This window comes from Phyllostomus discolor, chromosome 9 (assembly GCF_004126475.2).
Source record: "Phyllostomus discolor isolate MPI-MPIP mPhyDis1 chromosome 9, mPhyDis1.pri.v3, whole genome shotgun sequence".
NCBI classification, from domain to species: domain Eukaryota; kingdom Metazoa; phylum Chordata; class Mammalia; order Chiroptera; family Phyllostomidae; genus Phyllostomus; species Phyllostomus discolor.
The window spans coordinates 84,483,726-84,500,505 of NC_040911.2; the positions used below are offsets into that span (position 1 = coordinate 84,483,726).

Genomic DNA, 16,780 nt, shown 5'->3' on the forward strand with positions numbered 1-16,780 from the left:
CATGGGTGTTGCGTTTCCCCTAATTGGTTAGTTTCCAGGGGCCCTTCCAAATTTGAAAATTCTAAGACTTTCTGTGTGTCGTTGACTCCACCTTTCTTCCAACGAGGCTTCCTTAGTGCTCAGCCCTTCCCTTGCCGTGCATGTCCGTGCCCCTTGCTAGATCTATAGGGCCAGGTCTGTGCAGGCCCTAAACCAATGTTTTCTCTGTTTCTGTACTCAGAGGGCCTTTCTGGTTCTCTAGTTCAGGAACCTTTTCAGCTGGCCACTGAGAAGAGAGCCAAGGAGCGGCAGGAGCTGGAGAAGAAAATGGCTGAGGCAGAAGCCCAGCGGGCGCAGCAGCTGGAGGAGGCCAGGCAGCAGGAGGAAGAGCAGCAGAGGAAGGAGCTGGCCAGGCTCCGGAAAGAACTGGTAATGGGCAGCAGGACTGCTGACCAACCCCCAGTTGTCCTGTTCTGTTTTGTCTGCACTTCACATTGGTCCGGAAAGGAGCTGAGGTGGCAACGTGTACACCTCAAAGAGGAGTGGAAGCGGGAAATCCCACAAATCGAGGGTGGCGACAAAGCAGAGATGTGAACTGGGGTTAATATGTGTACGTTGTGATCCATGTATCTGCTAGTTTGAGTCATTGTTTTGGCCCTTTTTAGGAACCGGCCTGTCAGTTACAAAACTTACAGTGTTCATCAGACCAAAGCAAGGCAGCTGTTTAAAAATAATGCATTTCTCCTTGGTATTGAATTCAGACAGAATTTCTTCCAAGGGTCTTCATAAGGGGGAAATCATAAGGTACACAATGATGCACTATTTCACTTATTATTTCCTTTAGGTTTTCTTAAGGGCATTCATTGGTTACGGAAACCAATGTATTTTACAATTAGACAAAAATAAACAATTAGGGAAGGACATGAGAATCGGGCAGGAACTATTTTCATTTTCCTCTTAATACTTGACTCAAGTTCCTTGGAGTCACAGTGCATGTCGGTCCATGTGACTTTGCTAACACTAGCATCACCATTTAAATATTAGTTATCCTAAAAGGAAGCTTGATTCTCAATAGAGGGCCCTTTCTCTAGGAGCGCAGCAAGCCACGTTAACTGCATCAGTGAGGAAGAGGATGGTTTTAGATAGAACCTCATATGATTAATAAAAGAGGGAATAGAGAAATACATAAGTTGTTGAGGTTTTGTCTACAAGTGCCAAGCCGGCAACTGATGCAGCGGTTTGCAGAGGTGCCTGGCTGCAGGAGGGCTCTCAGGACAAACTGTTACAGGGGCTAGCTTCTCAGCAAAATCCAAGCTATTTTCTGATTCAATGAAAAAAAAAAACAAACAAAAAAATACAGTCTCCACTCCAGATACACCGAGAAAACCAAACCTTTTTCTACCTGCAGTTTCTTTGATTTTTCTTCAACACTTGGTCCTTGTTTCTTGTGTTCGTCCCCATCACAGAGCTGTTTCTTACAGCGCGCCTCAGTGGGGGCTGAGAGCACGGTTCCGCTGGTGCTAGTTAGCGCTCTGTCTGTGAGCCCGGCCCTGAAGGATGGATGGGACCGGGCATTTTCCCAGCACCCCTCCCTAGCTGTTGTTTTGGGGTTTTGTTTTTTTGTCTGCTTTTGTTTAATATTAAGACTCATTGAGCTTGAAACTGTACTCTAGCCAATTCTTAACATGCATCTCTTTTCTGCTGAAATTGAGGCAGCCTCTACACACCCTAGTGATAACACTGAAGCTGGAGATAGGTTTGACATTCCTGAGTGTAAGCTGAGGGATCCAGCGAGACCTGAATGGAAACCTGCCTGGGCTCTAAAACTCATAGGCTTTTCCATTATGCTGTGTTGCCCTTTTTTCCCCTCTCTTTGAGTACATGACTGGGATCTGTAAAACTGTGCAAACATTTTCTCAAGGGGGAAAAAAAATACCCCAGAAGCGCAGTTTTCTCACATCCTTGTCAGTGGTGACTTCATTTCCCTTACTTTGTAGGTGCACAAGGCAAACCCAATACGCAAGTACCCAGGCGTGGAGATCAAGTCAAGTGAGCGGCCTCTGACTGTGCCTGTGTCTCCCAAGTTCTCCACGCGGTTCCACTGCTGAGCTCGGCTGCGGGCGAGGCCTGGGAGCGGAGCTGCATGTTCCATCGTACCAGGAACCATCTTCCTTTGTCACGGGGGCATGGGGAGAAGCCATTTCTCCAGACTGTTACCTACCCATGCCTGACAGAGCGTGCCTGACAGCTGCTGACTGGGTTGAGAACTGTGACCCTGTGTCACTGAGGCCAATAATGAGACTCAGCTCGTGTGTGTCTCGGGCACACTCCGTGTCGTTACTTCTGTTGACCCATCAGTTGACCTTTAAAATGGGTGTTAACTTTGCCTAGAATTGAGAGTCTTTATATCAGCACAGTGTAATTTCTTTTGTCCCTTCCCTAACTGCCCCTTTTTTTTCTATTTTAAATCAGAAAATAAAGACAGTTAAATATTGAGATAGGATTTAACTTACGGCTTCAACGAGGAACAATCAGATTCTTCAACAAGCATATCAGATTCTTTCCTCTGCACAAGATAAATTCAGAGTTAAGGGGCCCTGTGCTGTGAGGGGGAAAGCCTCATGAGCTTCACGTGAGGAAGGAGACGGTGTGGGCTGGTGGGGACCCTCACAGAGCCCCCAGCGAGCTGTGGGCCGAGCTGCCATCTAGGCCTGCTCTCCCGTCATCGTGCTGATGGTGACGGGGAGCGCCATGCGGTGCGTGTTTTAGATCCTGCAGTGACTGGGGCTGGAATAAATACGTCTGCCTTCCCCTCCCTGTTTTTGTTATTTGATGTCTTAAAATTTGTCCAGCCGCTTTGGAGGAGGTCATGTCTTTTTGGGAAAAGGGTACTTTGAGAGGAGGGTTCAGGTAGCAGGAAAGTGCTTTGCAACGTTTTTTCTGTCTTATGTCAAGAGTATCCTTCCGTATTTATGGACTCGCTCCCCAGAAGCACCCTGGAAGGCAGTCGTGTGTGCTGTGCCTTCGCACAGACTGCGCCTTCGTCCCTAAATGTGCTTTTTCTCGTCTGGTGAGCTCTTCCTTATAAGACTCAGCTCAAGAAAAATTTTTTCCATGAACCCTTCCTTGACCATCTGACCTCCCCAGATAAGGATGACCACTTCTTTTTCGTGCCTGCCCAGTGCTGCTTCTGTGTATCTGGTGCAGCAGCTATGCCGCCAAATCCCTTGGACTTGTTTACAAACCGGTAGAGACACAGACACCTACAATTATCTCGGTTATCTCTGTATTTCCTGTAGCTGGCACAGCATTTTCTCGGGCCATATTAAAGAGTGTACTTTCTTTGAGACTTGACGTTTATGAGTTCTGCTGTGTACCAGTCATGTTCTGCCCAGGCCAAGTCCTAGGCCTCATGGGTAATATTAAAGCTAGTTTATATTCCTTTCACTTACTTATTCAGTATGCATCATGTACAAGCCATCATAGATTCAGCAAGATGGGACTTGCAGATCCCTGGGCCTCCTGAAGGCCCACAAACTGATGCAAAATACGGTTCCTTTATTCACTGCCTGGATGTGTATGGTATACGGTTCCATTACTATTTATATAGTTTATTTAACAAATAATTTGGTGCCAACGGTACATAACTTGCCGTGGTCTCTGGGAATACTGCAGTGAACAGAAATAGAAGACCTGGTCTTCACTGAGCTTACCTTTTATGGGGGAGACAGGTAATAAGCAAGGAACTGGCCTGTTCCGTGAGGTGATAAACGTTTCCCCAACTGTGTGTGGAGAAAGGACAAGGGCGGGAGCCAGGGTGGGAGGTGGGAAACGGAGGCTGGGGAGGTTCTGCCGTGGTCTGTGAGCTGGGGATGGCTCAGGCAGTGTGGTAGCAGCGGAAGGTGAGGAATGGTTGGATTCTGAATGAATTTGGAGGCTGTAACTGGCAGCACTTGCTGACAGACTGGACGTGGAGTGAGGGTGGCAGGGGCGGGGAGGGGGTGGGGGGGGAGTTGAGGCGGACACCCTGGAACCGCCCGAAATGGCGTTCTCCATCCCTTGTCCTCTGAGAAATCTAGTTCAATCCCAGGCCTCACATCTCTTGTGGATTGTCTGGGGGGCTTCATTTTTCTGTTTTTTTCTGATTGCCTTTTGCTTTGGTTTTTCACTCTTCATTTGATCCCCTCTCCTGTGTAGCTTTTCTCCTGCCTATACCAGCCTCCCCCTTCTAACAGGTCACTGTTGCTCGTATTTCCATCTGGTATGGTTCTTCTTTTCGCTGTCCAGTTTTTGTTTTTGCTTGTTTCCGGTGGGAGAATAAATCCGGCCCTCTCGTGGAGGGGTTTGGGAAGAGCATTACTGAGAATTACGGACTTGTGGGGTCCCTTCGTCCCGTTTGCTTCACTCTGGATTACCTCTTCCAGACACGCCCATGTCCGACTGGTGATACATGACAGTCATTTAGCAGAGCAAATAGCTGGAAATTGAGATGCAGCTATCCATTGCCTCTCCCCAGAATTTCTCGGGTTCCCAGGGGCCCCCTGTTTCTCCCCAGCACAGTCTATAGTATCGAGTCCTCTCTGGACTATCTCACATGGCCTTCATTTTTCTGGCACAGCCTCCCATGTCCCCTGAAACTCCCAACTCCCCACTCTTTGCAGAGAAATTCAGCTGCTTTATCTGTTGAGGCCATGTCCTGGAAGGAGCCTCTCAACGCTCGGAGGCCACTCTGTAATTTTTCTAAAGAAAGAACCCGGCCAATAGGAATTGACTGAATTCTGAGAAATCTGGCCGTCACCCTTTGCTTGGCATTTGCACAAAGTTCCCAGCTTATGTGCATTGTTGCAATTCCCACGGTTTCTGGGAAGGCCTCTGTTTTCGGTGTTGTTTTGACTTGGTCAAGGTTTCCCTTTGCTAATAGTCCTGAGCTAATTTAAACACTTAGAAGATCATTGTGCATGCTTACTCTGGCTGATCGTTTGGTTCTCGGGTAATTACTTTGTTGCCACCTTGACTGCTGTTTTAGTGCTTGCCGGCTGTTTCCCACAGAACTTGTCCCTGGGAAGTGGAGCTTGGGTGGTAGACAGGCCGCGGTCGCAGTCACCCCATCACTCAGCAGAGATGAGACCTGAACCCGAGTAGATGTGAAACAGGATCAGACGTGACTGAGCAATGTGAGACGGAAGGAACAAGTGCGCAGGGAGATTTCTTGTTGGGAGTGAGGTTTCAGTTCTTAAAGACATTTCTTTTTAAGTAAAAATTGCAAAAGTAATACTGCCTTTTGGAAACAAAATGATACCGATTGTATAGAACAAAACACGAACACCCCTTAACTTCCTCTATTCCCATTCCCCAGGAGAGACCCAGTTAACAGTCATGTGTTCTTCCAGAAGGTGTTTTTATGTACACACAGATTTCTAGAGCATTTGTCTTTTTACAACAAAATGATTGCAGCATTCTGCCTTTGATTTTTAATTTGCTCTTTGAAAGGTTATGCATTCACACGGTTCAGAATTCAAAAGCTACCAAGGTCAAGTCTCCCACTCTTTCCTCCAGCCCCTCCCCTCCCCTCCCCTCCCCTCCCTTCCGAGACATTGCTGCCAGCTGTGCTTTCTCACAGAGATGGCTTCTGCATATACCATTTCTACCCCTCCCCTCCTCTTACACAAATGGTGTCATACACTACACTCTGTACCTCGCTCTTCTCATGGTCCGCATTGAATGACGTGGTTCAGCTGCCACCGTGGGCATGTCCTGCCTGGCTTCCCCACTGAAGTCCGAAGCCTCTTAGGAGAATCTGGTGACCTGGAAGCAGATCTGCAGTGGGGTCTTGTTCCTCCACAGGTTGTCCCGGGCTAGTGACCTCAGGTCCAAGGACTTGAGGGCGGGTCAGCAGCCCCTGGGCTTTTAGCTCCCAGCTTAGCTGAGCCTTGAGGGCTTACTGGCTTGCGTATCTGGTCAAACCTGTGCATCCCTTTAGGTGAATCTTGACATTGCTTTCTTTTCACTTCCCTTCTGAATATCGTCTCCCGGGGAAGTTCCTCCTTGCTGAGAGTAGCAGTTAAAAAAGCCATTAGCCACGCAGCGGGGCTCCAATTTCTGCACAGACAGGCTGAGTTATAGCTTGGTGGTGTGGATCCAGGTAGGAGTTGGTCAACATTTGGAACCCTGAACTGCCATCTGCCCTGCAGCTTGCTGGGGTGGTCAGCTTAGACAACATATAAAGTTTCCTGGATGCGGGTCAAGCCCAGGCCTATGGAAGGAGCAGGGAGGGTGAACTGTGTGGTGCTTTGAGCGGTGACGAAGGCGTAACCAGGGAGCTGACATGTTTGCTCTGGCGCCAAGAATTCCAGGACAATTTGTTATCCAGCTGAAGCCAATATCGTTGCTACCAAAAAGAGGCCGAGGGACAAAAGCATATTTTTTCCTTGTTGCCTCGGTCTTCTTGCATACCCACTCTTTTCTAGTCCTGTAGGGAATGTTACCCACATGGAAAACGTCTGGTGATATTCGCTATTCTCTTGCAGGAGAGGGAGAGGCTGGGCTCAGGCCAGAGCCTGGCTTTTATGTGCCGAAGGTGTCAGCTTCCTGAAAGGGCCTGACAAATGCAGACCTCGCTCACTCGCAGAAACCATAGTTGGAGGGGCAGGGGTAAAAGGCTTAGGGTTAGGAAAAGACTAGGTTTTATTTAGGAACTATTTCACCAGACTAAGCCTAACCTTAGCATATCCATTGCCCTCTCCCCTTTCTTGAAACTTTTATTAGAAAGGAAATAAAACTGCATGTTTCTGATCTGCTGAGACCCACGCAGTGATGGGACTGGTACCCCAGAGCCTCGCGGGCAGGTGTGTGCATGTGCGAGCATCGGTAGCCAGGTGCCGTGGCCAGCTCGTTTGGACACGAGTGGTATTTTCTCAGGTCTTCTTTCAACAGCAAGGGTGGGAGACGTCGTTTGCAGTTGGTCAAGATGCTGAATAGTCAGTGGTCCTAACTTGTGCTGTGAAAAGTGGTTCGGGCGGCATTGTTCAGGCTCGTGTGATGTAAGGAGAGATGACGTCTCTAGCCAACACTGACTGTCTCTTACAGGTACTCTGTCACTAAGTCACTAGGAAGTGACTTTAAATTTGCCTTGTGCAAAAACCTCACAGTGTTGTTATTTTCAGTTTTTAAAATGGGGTTTACTGTTCATTAGATACAATTTGGAACATGCCTGGTAATAAATAGGATGAAAGAGAAGAAAAACCCATACTCCCATCACCCGTCTTGAACACTGGTGTTTCTTTGTTTAATCTCTTTTTCCCTGTGTAAAACTTTAGTCTGTTTTTCTGCATTGTAGGTGTTTATATATAGTTTGTATTCTGCTTTTTTTACTTAGCATAGCAGTAACGCAAATATTTTTCCTATATTACTGCATACTTTGTAAATGCCAATTTTAACAGACGCATATGGTCCATTGTTTTGAGTTTGCTTCTCTCTGTTGAAAATGCTTGTTTTGCAAAGGATTTTTTTCAGACTCTATTTATAGGACAGATTTGTCTTTATTTGCTTCCCTCTAATGTATCATGTCTGTCTCAACTTTAAATGACTGTTTCCAACCACTTAGTTAAACTTTGTAAATAAAATATTAAAAGGAAATCAAATCCCCTCCCCAAAGCATAGTTAATGGCATTATTATTCTGGCATGCCCATTTGCAAAGTGGAAGGTTCCCTTTGGCTGATGTGATGGCGATGTTACTGGCACCCACGCCCCATGAAACGTTTATTGGCATCTAGCAGAGCCTTTCTGGAGAGGACTCCGGTTGTGTTCAAGTCTTGGAAGGCTGCCTCTCAGACGCAGTGGGCTGTTATCTCCAAGCCTTCAAATCAGACTTGAAAGAACGCCCTTTGTCCTCACACTCGCTGGGGCCATCATGTGCCTTCTGGGAAGAATAGCACAAACAGGATCCCACCTCTGCCACTGACACCGTGTTCCAACTAGCAAGTCACTTCCCTTTTCTGGCCCTCAGTTTCCACATCTGTCAAACGAGGAGATGGAACTAGATTGATAAGGCTCCTTTCAGCTTGAATATCTTCAGATTTTTTTTTTTTGGCAACCTGTTTTCACTCCACCAGCCCCACTTTAGAGTTAATATTTTTTCTGTAACCAGCTACGAGAGGGCACTTCTAGCAAACTCTCTGGCCCCTGGAGTTTCATTTGAATTTCAGTGAAGTATGTTGGAGACCAGTTTGCCATCTTGTTGAGGACTTTCCAAGGGTTATTCTGGAAGCGGAAATCTCTTCCAAATCACTCCAGGGGACTAATCCCTGAATAACGTCCTCTGACACACACGCCTATTTTCTGATGTTTCTCTTGACCTTGGAAATGGTTAAAGACTGCACAGAAGGTTCAGCGGATTCTTACAGACCACTGCCCGAAGTCCCTCCCAGGCTTGGTGACTTCAAGGTGTGAAGTTAGCCAGTGGCCATTCTGCTGTTGTTGGAAGCAGCCCGTGGGCATCACAGTCACACAGACGCCTAGCCTGGCTATTCCTCTGTTTCTCCCCACTGCGATTCAGTCTGTACAGTGTCTGTGGTCACAGGGCCTTAGCTCGTTTGGGGACAAGTGTCGCAGGGCTCAGGAGAAACGAGACCAGTTGGAGGGATGACCCCTAGATCAGGAATTGCAAGAGTGCTTTCTGGCTTTGCGACCTTGAGCAGGTCGTTTGAATTCCCCGCACCTCGGTCTCCTCGTCTTGGGAGTTATGATGATGTTTCCGGGAAGGACTGTCCTCCAGCCCTGTGCGTGAGGATTTGCTCCCAGCTTCAGCAGGACCCAGCTGCACTCTGGGCAGCAGTGACGACTGTCATGTTGGGCACTCACTTATCCCTGCCGGGCAGTGTGACTCAGCCGTGTATTCGGTAGTAATTGTCCGCGGGTATGTGTCACCAGGGGTTGCCAGAACCCCCTGCTATTTACTCAAAGCTAACAGCCTAACAGGACAGGGCCGCAGGCGCTATGTGACAGCCAGCTAAAGGAGCAGGGAGACTTCTCGGGGAGGAGGCTGCGTGCGGGTTTGTGCAAGAAAGGCAGGGGTTTGAAGTGGGTTCATAGAAATCTCGTCCTTAATGGCTGGAGCTCAGTGTCTACACTGCAGGTTCTCTGGTCTTATCTGCTCATTAGCTGCTTTCTTTCACCATTTGTTACTGCGGAATAGAAAATGAACACAGGAAGCAACAGAGCAGTCAGAAGTTGGGAGGAGCTGCCACTAGCGCCCCCTTTCACCAAACCGCTTAACTTTTTGTGCGCCTCCCCCTCCTGAAACACCAGCTGTGCTGACAGTGGGGTCTGCCGTCGGTGTGTTCCTCAGCAAGCGCCCAAACCCTCCTGCGCACCCAGAGGCCTCGTGAGAACGGGTAGGGGCTGGCAGGCTGGATGTTCAGCAAGTGGGGCTGGGGACTTGCCTCTGGGACAGTGGTCCTCAGAGTGTGGTCTGGGGACTGGCAGACCAGCGTCACCGGGACTAGAAATGCAAGTTCTCCAGCCCCACTCCCGACACCCTGAGTCAGACACTCTGGCAGCACCGTGCACGTTGACAAGCCCTCGGGGGCAACAATGCACTCCCAAACGTGAGGACCACTGTGCCACCAGGAGAGGGCCCCGAAGGTCTCCCAACCCGAAGGTCTCTCTGGGCAGGGAGCCAGCAGCTGTTCTGTCCTGCGACCCTCAGTGCCCGGGCCCAGTGAGAGCCAGTCTAGCGGGCCACACCTCTCCCCACCAGAGCTTCCTGGGGAGGTGCCTTTGTGCAGTCTGTTCGCATTGCCCAGGAGAGCCGCCAAGTTTGCTGAGTGGGTTTTTATCTCCTTTTGCGAAGTCCTTAACCAAGACTTTGTGACCAGCGTGAAGATGGAGGAAAGAATGCTTTTCCATATGTCCTTCCAAAAGTCATGTGACAGATAAGGAAACCGAGGCTCAGAGTTTAAGTTATTTTCTGGAAGTTCACAATGCAAGTAAGTGGCAGAGTCAGAATCCGGATCCAGGTCTCCCTGTCCCCAGGTACCCTGTCCGCCACATCCGTGGCATTCCTTGAGTGGAGCCAGCTTCAGGCTTTGTCATTAGGGATTGCCAAAAGCCCCTGTTTTTTACCCGAAAGTAGCAACCTAACAGGACAAGGACACAGCCGCTCGTGAACCAGCCAGTGACAGGAGCCGGGAGACTCCTCAGGGAGAAGGCCACCCCGGACCCTGTGCTCTCCTGGCTCTTTTTAGAATCAAGTGACCCTTGATCGAAGACCCCCGGGCAAAAAAGAGATTGTCACACCCCAGGACCAGCAACTCCAGACCTGGGAGCACGTGTCTTGCTCGTGAAGGCTGCAGTTTGGGCTGGGGCCGGCACCGAACTCTTCACCTTGCTGCGGAACCTCTAGCTGAGCTTCCCAGCGGCTGGGAGGCAGGTCCTCTCCTCAGGTTCACACAGCAGGCATCTCCTCAGACCTTTCCGGATGCTTGGGTTCCTGTCAGGGACGCGGTGGCTGCCAGTCAATTAAGTCACAGGCCTCAGCAGGCCTAAGTGCTAGCCAAGGTGGTCAGCGTGCCAAGCGCCGACGGCTGGAAGGTGCTTCGCCCGGCCCACTCATCCTTTATTTGGACACCCTCGGCACCCGCACAGGCCCTCGTCTCCCAGCAGCCGCTCAGAGCTTGCACGCACCCCCTGGTTCTTATGGTAACTCAGTTTAACAAACGGACCTAAGTTTTTATAAATAGCACCATGGTGGGCGGAGGAGCTGGCCTCTGCTCCCGGGACAGAAGACACATTCCCCACTTTTGGAGCCATTCCTTGGGATCGAGTGACAGGAGGGACTTCTGGGGCAGATAAAGCCCAGTTACTCTCAACTCCCAGGTCTCTCCTTGGCCGTTGCGTCTTGCTCCTACTCTTCTATGTGTTTTTGCTCGGCCCCCGCCCCCACCAGGGCGGCCTTCCTGAGGTGGTGCTTCCAAGTCTGCTCCCGGGATGTTTCCTGTTCTTGGAACAGCTGCACCAGCCTGGGGTCCCCTCCTGCCACTTGATCCTGTCGGGAGGTGTCCAGTGGCTGTGGTCAGTTTTCAGATGACCTTGTTCCTCTGACGTCATTAGCCGGCTATTTCTGGCTTTGCTGTTTATGCCGCAGAGAAGTCGGGCTGAGATGGGGGAGAGGGAGAAAGCTAAGGAGGAGCTGGTCTGGGTGCCCGTGGTTCCGGGCCCTGTCGAAGTAGCAGCATTTATTGGTCAGCATTTACAGAGCACCTACTGAGTGCCAGGCCCTGGGGCTTCCAGGCTGGTGACGTCGTCATCTCCACTCACAGACTGACTTTTCAGCAGACGTCGACTCTGTGACGTGGAGTAGTGAGTGTGAGGACGCTGAGCCAGACGGCTTGGGTTTACATCCCAGCCCCATGGGAATCCTCTCTCTCAAATCTTGGGCAAGTCACCCCTCTGTGCTTCAGTTTCCTCTCGGAAATGGGAGTAATAACAGTATCTACCTCATAAGGTTGCTTATGAAGATTGAAGGGGTTAATACCCGTGTCGGGCACGTGGTAAATGCACAGTAAACATGAGCGGCTATCCCTGTTAACGTCAGCACGTTTTGTACAGGGTACAGAATCCACTGACATGGTCTCTGTGTGTTCAGAGTGGGCATCTGCGTCCCAAGAGCCCCAGATGCTGGGACAGCGTGCATAGTCGATACAAGTCAGAACGGAGCCCCACCCGTGTACACTGCTTCGCCCAGTGGCATTCCAGGGAAACGCAGTGGCGTCATGACCCTGGGACGGCCTCAGAGCAGTGGCTCTCAACCCTGACCGCACACCAGAACCTTCTAGGGAGATGTAAAAAAGTACCCACAGCCTGGGCTCTACCACTGAGTGTTCTGATTCAACTGGTCTGAGCTCAGGGGGTGCTCAGGCTTCGGGAGCTGTGAACGCTCTCCAGGCGTCCCCATGTGCATCAGCCTTGAGGAGCACAGCCCAGAGGGCTCTAGAGGGACATGCACATGGGACTGCGCCCATGGGACGCTCCCAGGGGTGCCTCAAAGCTGGTCCCCTGACAGGGGGGCTCCTTAAACTTGGGTGTGCATGAAAACCACCTGAAATGCTGGTGACCGAGACACATTCCAGGGAGGCTGCTGCTGCTGCTGCTGCTTCTTCTTCTTCTTCTTCTTCTTCTTTTTCCTATCCTCACCCAAGGATATATTTATTGATTTTTAAAAGAAGAAGGGAGAGAAAGGGAGAAACATCAATCAGTTGCCTTCCAAACACGCCCAACCAGGCATCGAATCTGCAACTTAATTATGTGTCTTGACCGGGGATCGAACCCTCAACCTTGTGGTGTACAGATGCTCCAAATGAGCCACCCGGCAAAGGTGCGGGGGCTCCACTTGAAGCCACCTCTGGGGCCTGGGCACTGAGGGAGCCTGCGCTGGCCAGGCCCCTGGCTGAAAAAGCATCACTGTTCACAGTCTTGAGATTCCTCCTCTGGAGCCCCACCAGATGTGACAGCTCACATGTAGCTCCTCCCATTTTCTGTCCTGAATTGTAGAAATATGAGTCCATATTGATATGTTTTGAATTATTTATTAATCTGCTCAGTTACAAGTAGTTCAGAAAAACTTACAAAAAACAAAGACTAAAAGTTGTGTACCACACCTGTTCATAGGCATATTTCTACTCCACCAGACACTTTCTCTATAAATATTTTTAATAAAAAAGAATCCCAAGTTCATGAATGATCTGACAGTCTTTTCCACCTAAAATGCACTATGTGATGATGCTACAGCTTGTCCCCAGCTCCATCTCTCTGTCTCCAACGTGACCAGTGTAGTCCTTGCCAGAGAGTAAAACACTCGGCAAATAATCTTTGCAATGAAACGCTGCAATTCTGGGGTGGGACAGTGCCTCATCTGAGCTCCCAGAGAAACCTATGTCCACTGGACATACAGCCTTGGGAGTAGGAGAGAGGGTCCGCTGTAAGGACAGCAGCCTTACCTAACTTACCTAGAGCTTGTCCAGAGGCCTGACAGGTAATGCCAAAGCCCCGGGCTCAGGGGCCCCGGGTGGGAGAAGGCAGGAGAAAACAGGGGCCCCAGGTGGGGGAGGGCCAGAGAAAACAGGGGCCCTGGGTGGGAGAGGGCAGGAGAAAACAGCCCTGAGCGGCTCCCATACCAGGACCAGAGGGAAGTTGTGAGGGGACTTGGCTGCTCTCCTGAGAGTCAGAAGGTCATTGCTCAACTCCCTAAATTTTCCATCACAGCCGAGCAGGGTGAGGCTGGGAAATGTCTCCTCTGAGCAGGTCCTTTTAAAAGCATCTTGGCTGGGTCAATTTCCTCCTAGGAGCCAAGGAAGCAGTGCCCGGCTGGAGTTAACCCCTCCACTCCCAAGGAAATCCCAGGAATGGGTGAGCCCAAAAGCCCAGGCTTCTGAAGCGCAGAGCCATCCAGGGCAAGAGGCCTAAGGAGCCGTGAACTCTGGCTGGAGATGCCTTCCCTCTGGCCTTGTTAAATCCAACAGGCATAATTGCATCCTGCTGACCTTAATTCCTCTGGCAGGTTTAATTGGTCCTGGCATTGCCCTACTTCCTGCCCTGCCCCTGGAGAGGCAAAAAACGTTGGCTGCACAGCTGGTGCAGGGTGGGAAAGCCCCTTTTTAAGGGTGGGCAGGGGCTCTGGCAGCCCCCAGCTGGGTGGAGGAGGTTTCCCTGTGCCCCACCCTGTGCCTCCAAGGGAGAGCCGAGGCGAAGCTCAGGGACTCCCAGGAGCAGCTGGCCAAGCTCTGCTCAGCCTGGGCGGCCAGCGAGCTGCAGGCCATCCTGTGGATCCAGAAAGCAGGCCAGCCTCTCGTTCTAGCGGGAGGGACCACGGAGGAGGCTGCAGGGACAGCTGAGCCCTCTACCTGGGGTGTCCACACCACTGTGGAGACCCCACAGGGATAGCGACAAGCACTCTGATACTTGTGCTCACGACACGCTCCCAGCCACCTGGGGAGAGAGATCCCGGGCACATCGATAGGTAACGAGCCGAGCCTTGGATTAGGTGGTTCCAACCCACCTCTGTGAGTTTGCTCAGTGACTCAGTTTTCCTGTCACATCTTTGAAATGGGGTTGAAATAGTTGACATTTTAAAAGCACTTACTATGTACCCATGCACTATTCAAATGCTTTCTATCCCTTCCCCTGGGAGGAAGATGCCCCTCCTACAGATGCGGAAACGAGCAAAAGCATTTGCCCATGCCTCAGTTATTAGTCTCAGCTTGATTGACAGAGCTCCTAACCACTACCTAGATTGCCGGAATTGAATGGAAGACTTTCATGAAGCTGCTTACCTAGGGTCTGGCCTGTTTACGTAAGTTTAAGAAATGCTAGTTATTGCCCTGACTTGTGTGGCTCAGTTTTGTGGGCGCTGTCCCTTAAACCAAAATGTCGCCGGTTCAATTCCCAGTCAGGGCACATGCCTGGGTTTCTGGTTTTGTCCCTGGTTGGGGTGTATACAAGAGGTGACCGATCAATGTTTCTCACATCAATGTTTCCCTCTTTTTCACCCTTTCTTCCCCTTTCTCTAACAATAAATAAATAAAGTCTTTTTCAAAATGCTGGTTATTATTTGGGAATCACAACAGTGACAAAGGTAGCAAAATCACACCCCTCACGTTGTCCCAGACTGGACTGTGGTCTCATCAGGAGGTGGCTCTGGATTTGCAGCTGCTCAATAACTTCGTGACTCTAGAGACAAGCCTCTTAACCCTTCTCAGCATTAGTTTCTGCGCCATTAAAGGGGTCTGACCCTTGGCCCCTGGAGTCCCTTGTGAGGACCTAATGGGCTGGGTGAAGCCTTTAACAGAGTCAGGCATGGCCCGTCGTGGGCCCTTACTCAGGAGATGAGCGGTATTGACAACACACACGCTGATAACGAGAGGGCATCAGCAAGGGCCGCCCCAGAGTAATCCCGCAAACCCGGTCCAGACCCACGCTAGTCACTCCCCCAGCACTGACTGGCAAGCACACTTTGTGCTGGGAGCACATGTGAACATCACACCGCCTCTGACCTCTAGGGGCTCCCAGATGGTGTCAACAGTGGGATCGGCCCGGGGTTGAAGGAGGCCAGAGGAGGGAGATCTAGCGTTACAAGCTCAACTAGAACCTGCTGTGGGGATGACCCGATGGAGGCCTGGGGGCTCCTGACAATAGGCCCGGAGAGGAAGTGTTTAAACTATCAGAATGCTGAGACCCCATGGGGAGAGTGGGCAAGGCACAGGCTGGGAAATTTTACAGAAGAGAGAGAACTCTGGGCTGTGAAGAAGGACATTTGTGGCTCAACTCCCTCAATGCCCTTGTGGAGTGACTTGGAGCAAACTGCTCACTCTTTTTGTGTTTTATTTATTTATTAGATTTTATTTATTTATTTTGTTAGATTTTATTTATTTATTTTTAGAGAGAGGGGTAAGGGAGGAAGAAAGAGGGAGAGAAACATCAATGTGTGGTTGCCTCTAGCACACCCCCCAACAGGGACCTGGCCCACAACCCAGGCATGTGTCCCAACTGGGAATCGAACTCATGACCCTTTGGTTCATAGGCCGGCGCTCAATCCACTGAGCCACACCAGCCAGGGCAAGTTGCTCACTCTTTCAGTCCTCCCTGTCTTCATCTAGGAAATAAGATGAAAGCTCCCCAGAGTTGAATTATCAAGATGATATTTTAAGACTCAGAAAAGTGGGGGCTCCCTTCCTTTCAGAGAGCCTGGGCTCAGTCCCAGCTCAGTCCCTGCCAAACCAGACAGCTTTGGGTTAGTCACTTACCCTCGCCGTGCCTCAGTTTCTCCATCTGTCGTCATGCCTACCTTGCCGGGTTGTTCTGAAGATCACATGAGTGAATCAACACAAGAACACTTGGAACAGGGCCTGGCGCACGTGGCAAGTACTAGACAGGCATTAGCTGTGATTTTTGCTTTCTAGAAAAGGCAGACCATTGAGTGGACCTTGCGGAGGGACACGGGAGTGGTCAGGAGAGGGGTGCCAGGAAGAGCAAAAGTCATCAGGAAGGAGGAAGGAGCTCCAGCTCTGGTTTTTTCTCACCTGCACTGTCCTCCTCTGACTAGCATTCTGTCCACACAGTTCATGGTTCAAACGAAAGGTGAAAGGCATTCATCTCCCTCCCACCCCGGCCCCATTGTTCACATTTCCTGCCAAAGCCATTGTTATGTGCACAGAGTAAAAATGTATGTGTCATTACATATACAATTTCCTTAAATATTATATATTTTACTCCCTTGCCCCCAAATGATAGCTTTTTCTGCATGTTATTCTGCACCTGGCTTTTTGTTTGTTTGGTTTTTTCCTGCTTTGGAGGTTGCTTCCTATCAGTTCATTCACAGATTCCTCCCCTCCTTTACAGCTGAGCTGTAAGTTTCCCATTGCTTAGACGTGCTGTGTCCTCAGGTCGCCCCCGCCCCGTTCCATCCAAGGGCCGGGGGTGTCTCCACCATTTACAGAGGGGCTGAGGCTCGCCACAGTCAGGACCTGATCCCAGACGCCTACTCCAGAGCTATTTCCAATGCACACAGCTCGGCTAGTTCTCAAGCTCCCTTCAGAGAAAGACTGGGGGCAGGCAGTGCCTGGGTGATGGGAGACCCCTTAGATCATACCTCACCCCACCCCATCTTGGTCAGAACACCTCAGGCTGGAGCGGCCCCCAAGGGTGCCCCTTCAGGGGAAGACCCTTGGAAAAGACTGTCCATCAGCTCCCTCCTTCCAGGCGAGCCATTGGCGAGACCAGGGGCGGCTGGGGGTGGGGGCCCTGAGC

General features: G+C 50.5%; 1 protein-coding gene across 3 annotated transcripts in view; it reads left to right on the plus strand.

Moving 5' to 3' along the window:
* The window catches only part of TPX2 (TPX2 microtubule nucleation factor), a 47,087-nt gene extending 43,667 nt beyond the window's left edge, over positions 1–3,420 (plus strand). For 2 of the 3 annotated variants that reach the window (XM_028524766.2, XM_036009683.1), the window contains 2 exons: positions 221–408; positions 1,977–3,420. In XM_028524766.2, the coding sequence (XP_028380567.1) occupies positions 221–408; positions 1,977–2,087 (299 nt within the window). In that variant the 3' untranslated portion in view covers positions 2,088–3,420. The remainder of the gene's footprint in view (positions 1–220; positions 409–1,976) is intronic. The other variant, XM_036009682.1, reaches the window with a different exon arrangement.
* The last annotated feature ends 13,360 nt before the right edge of the window (positions 3,421–16,780 follow it).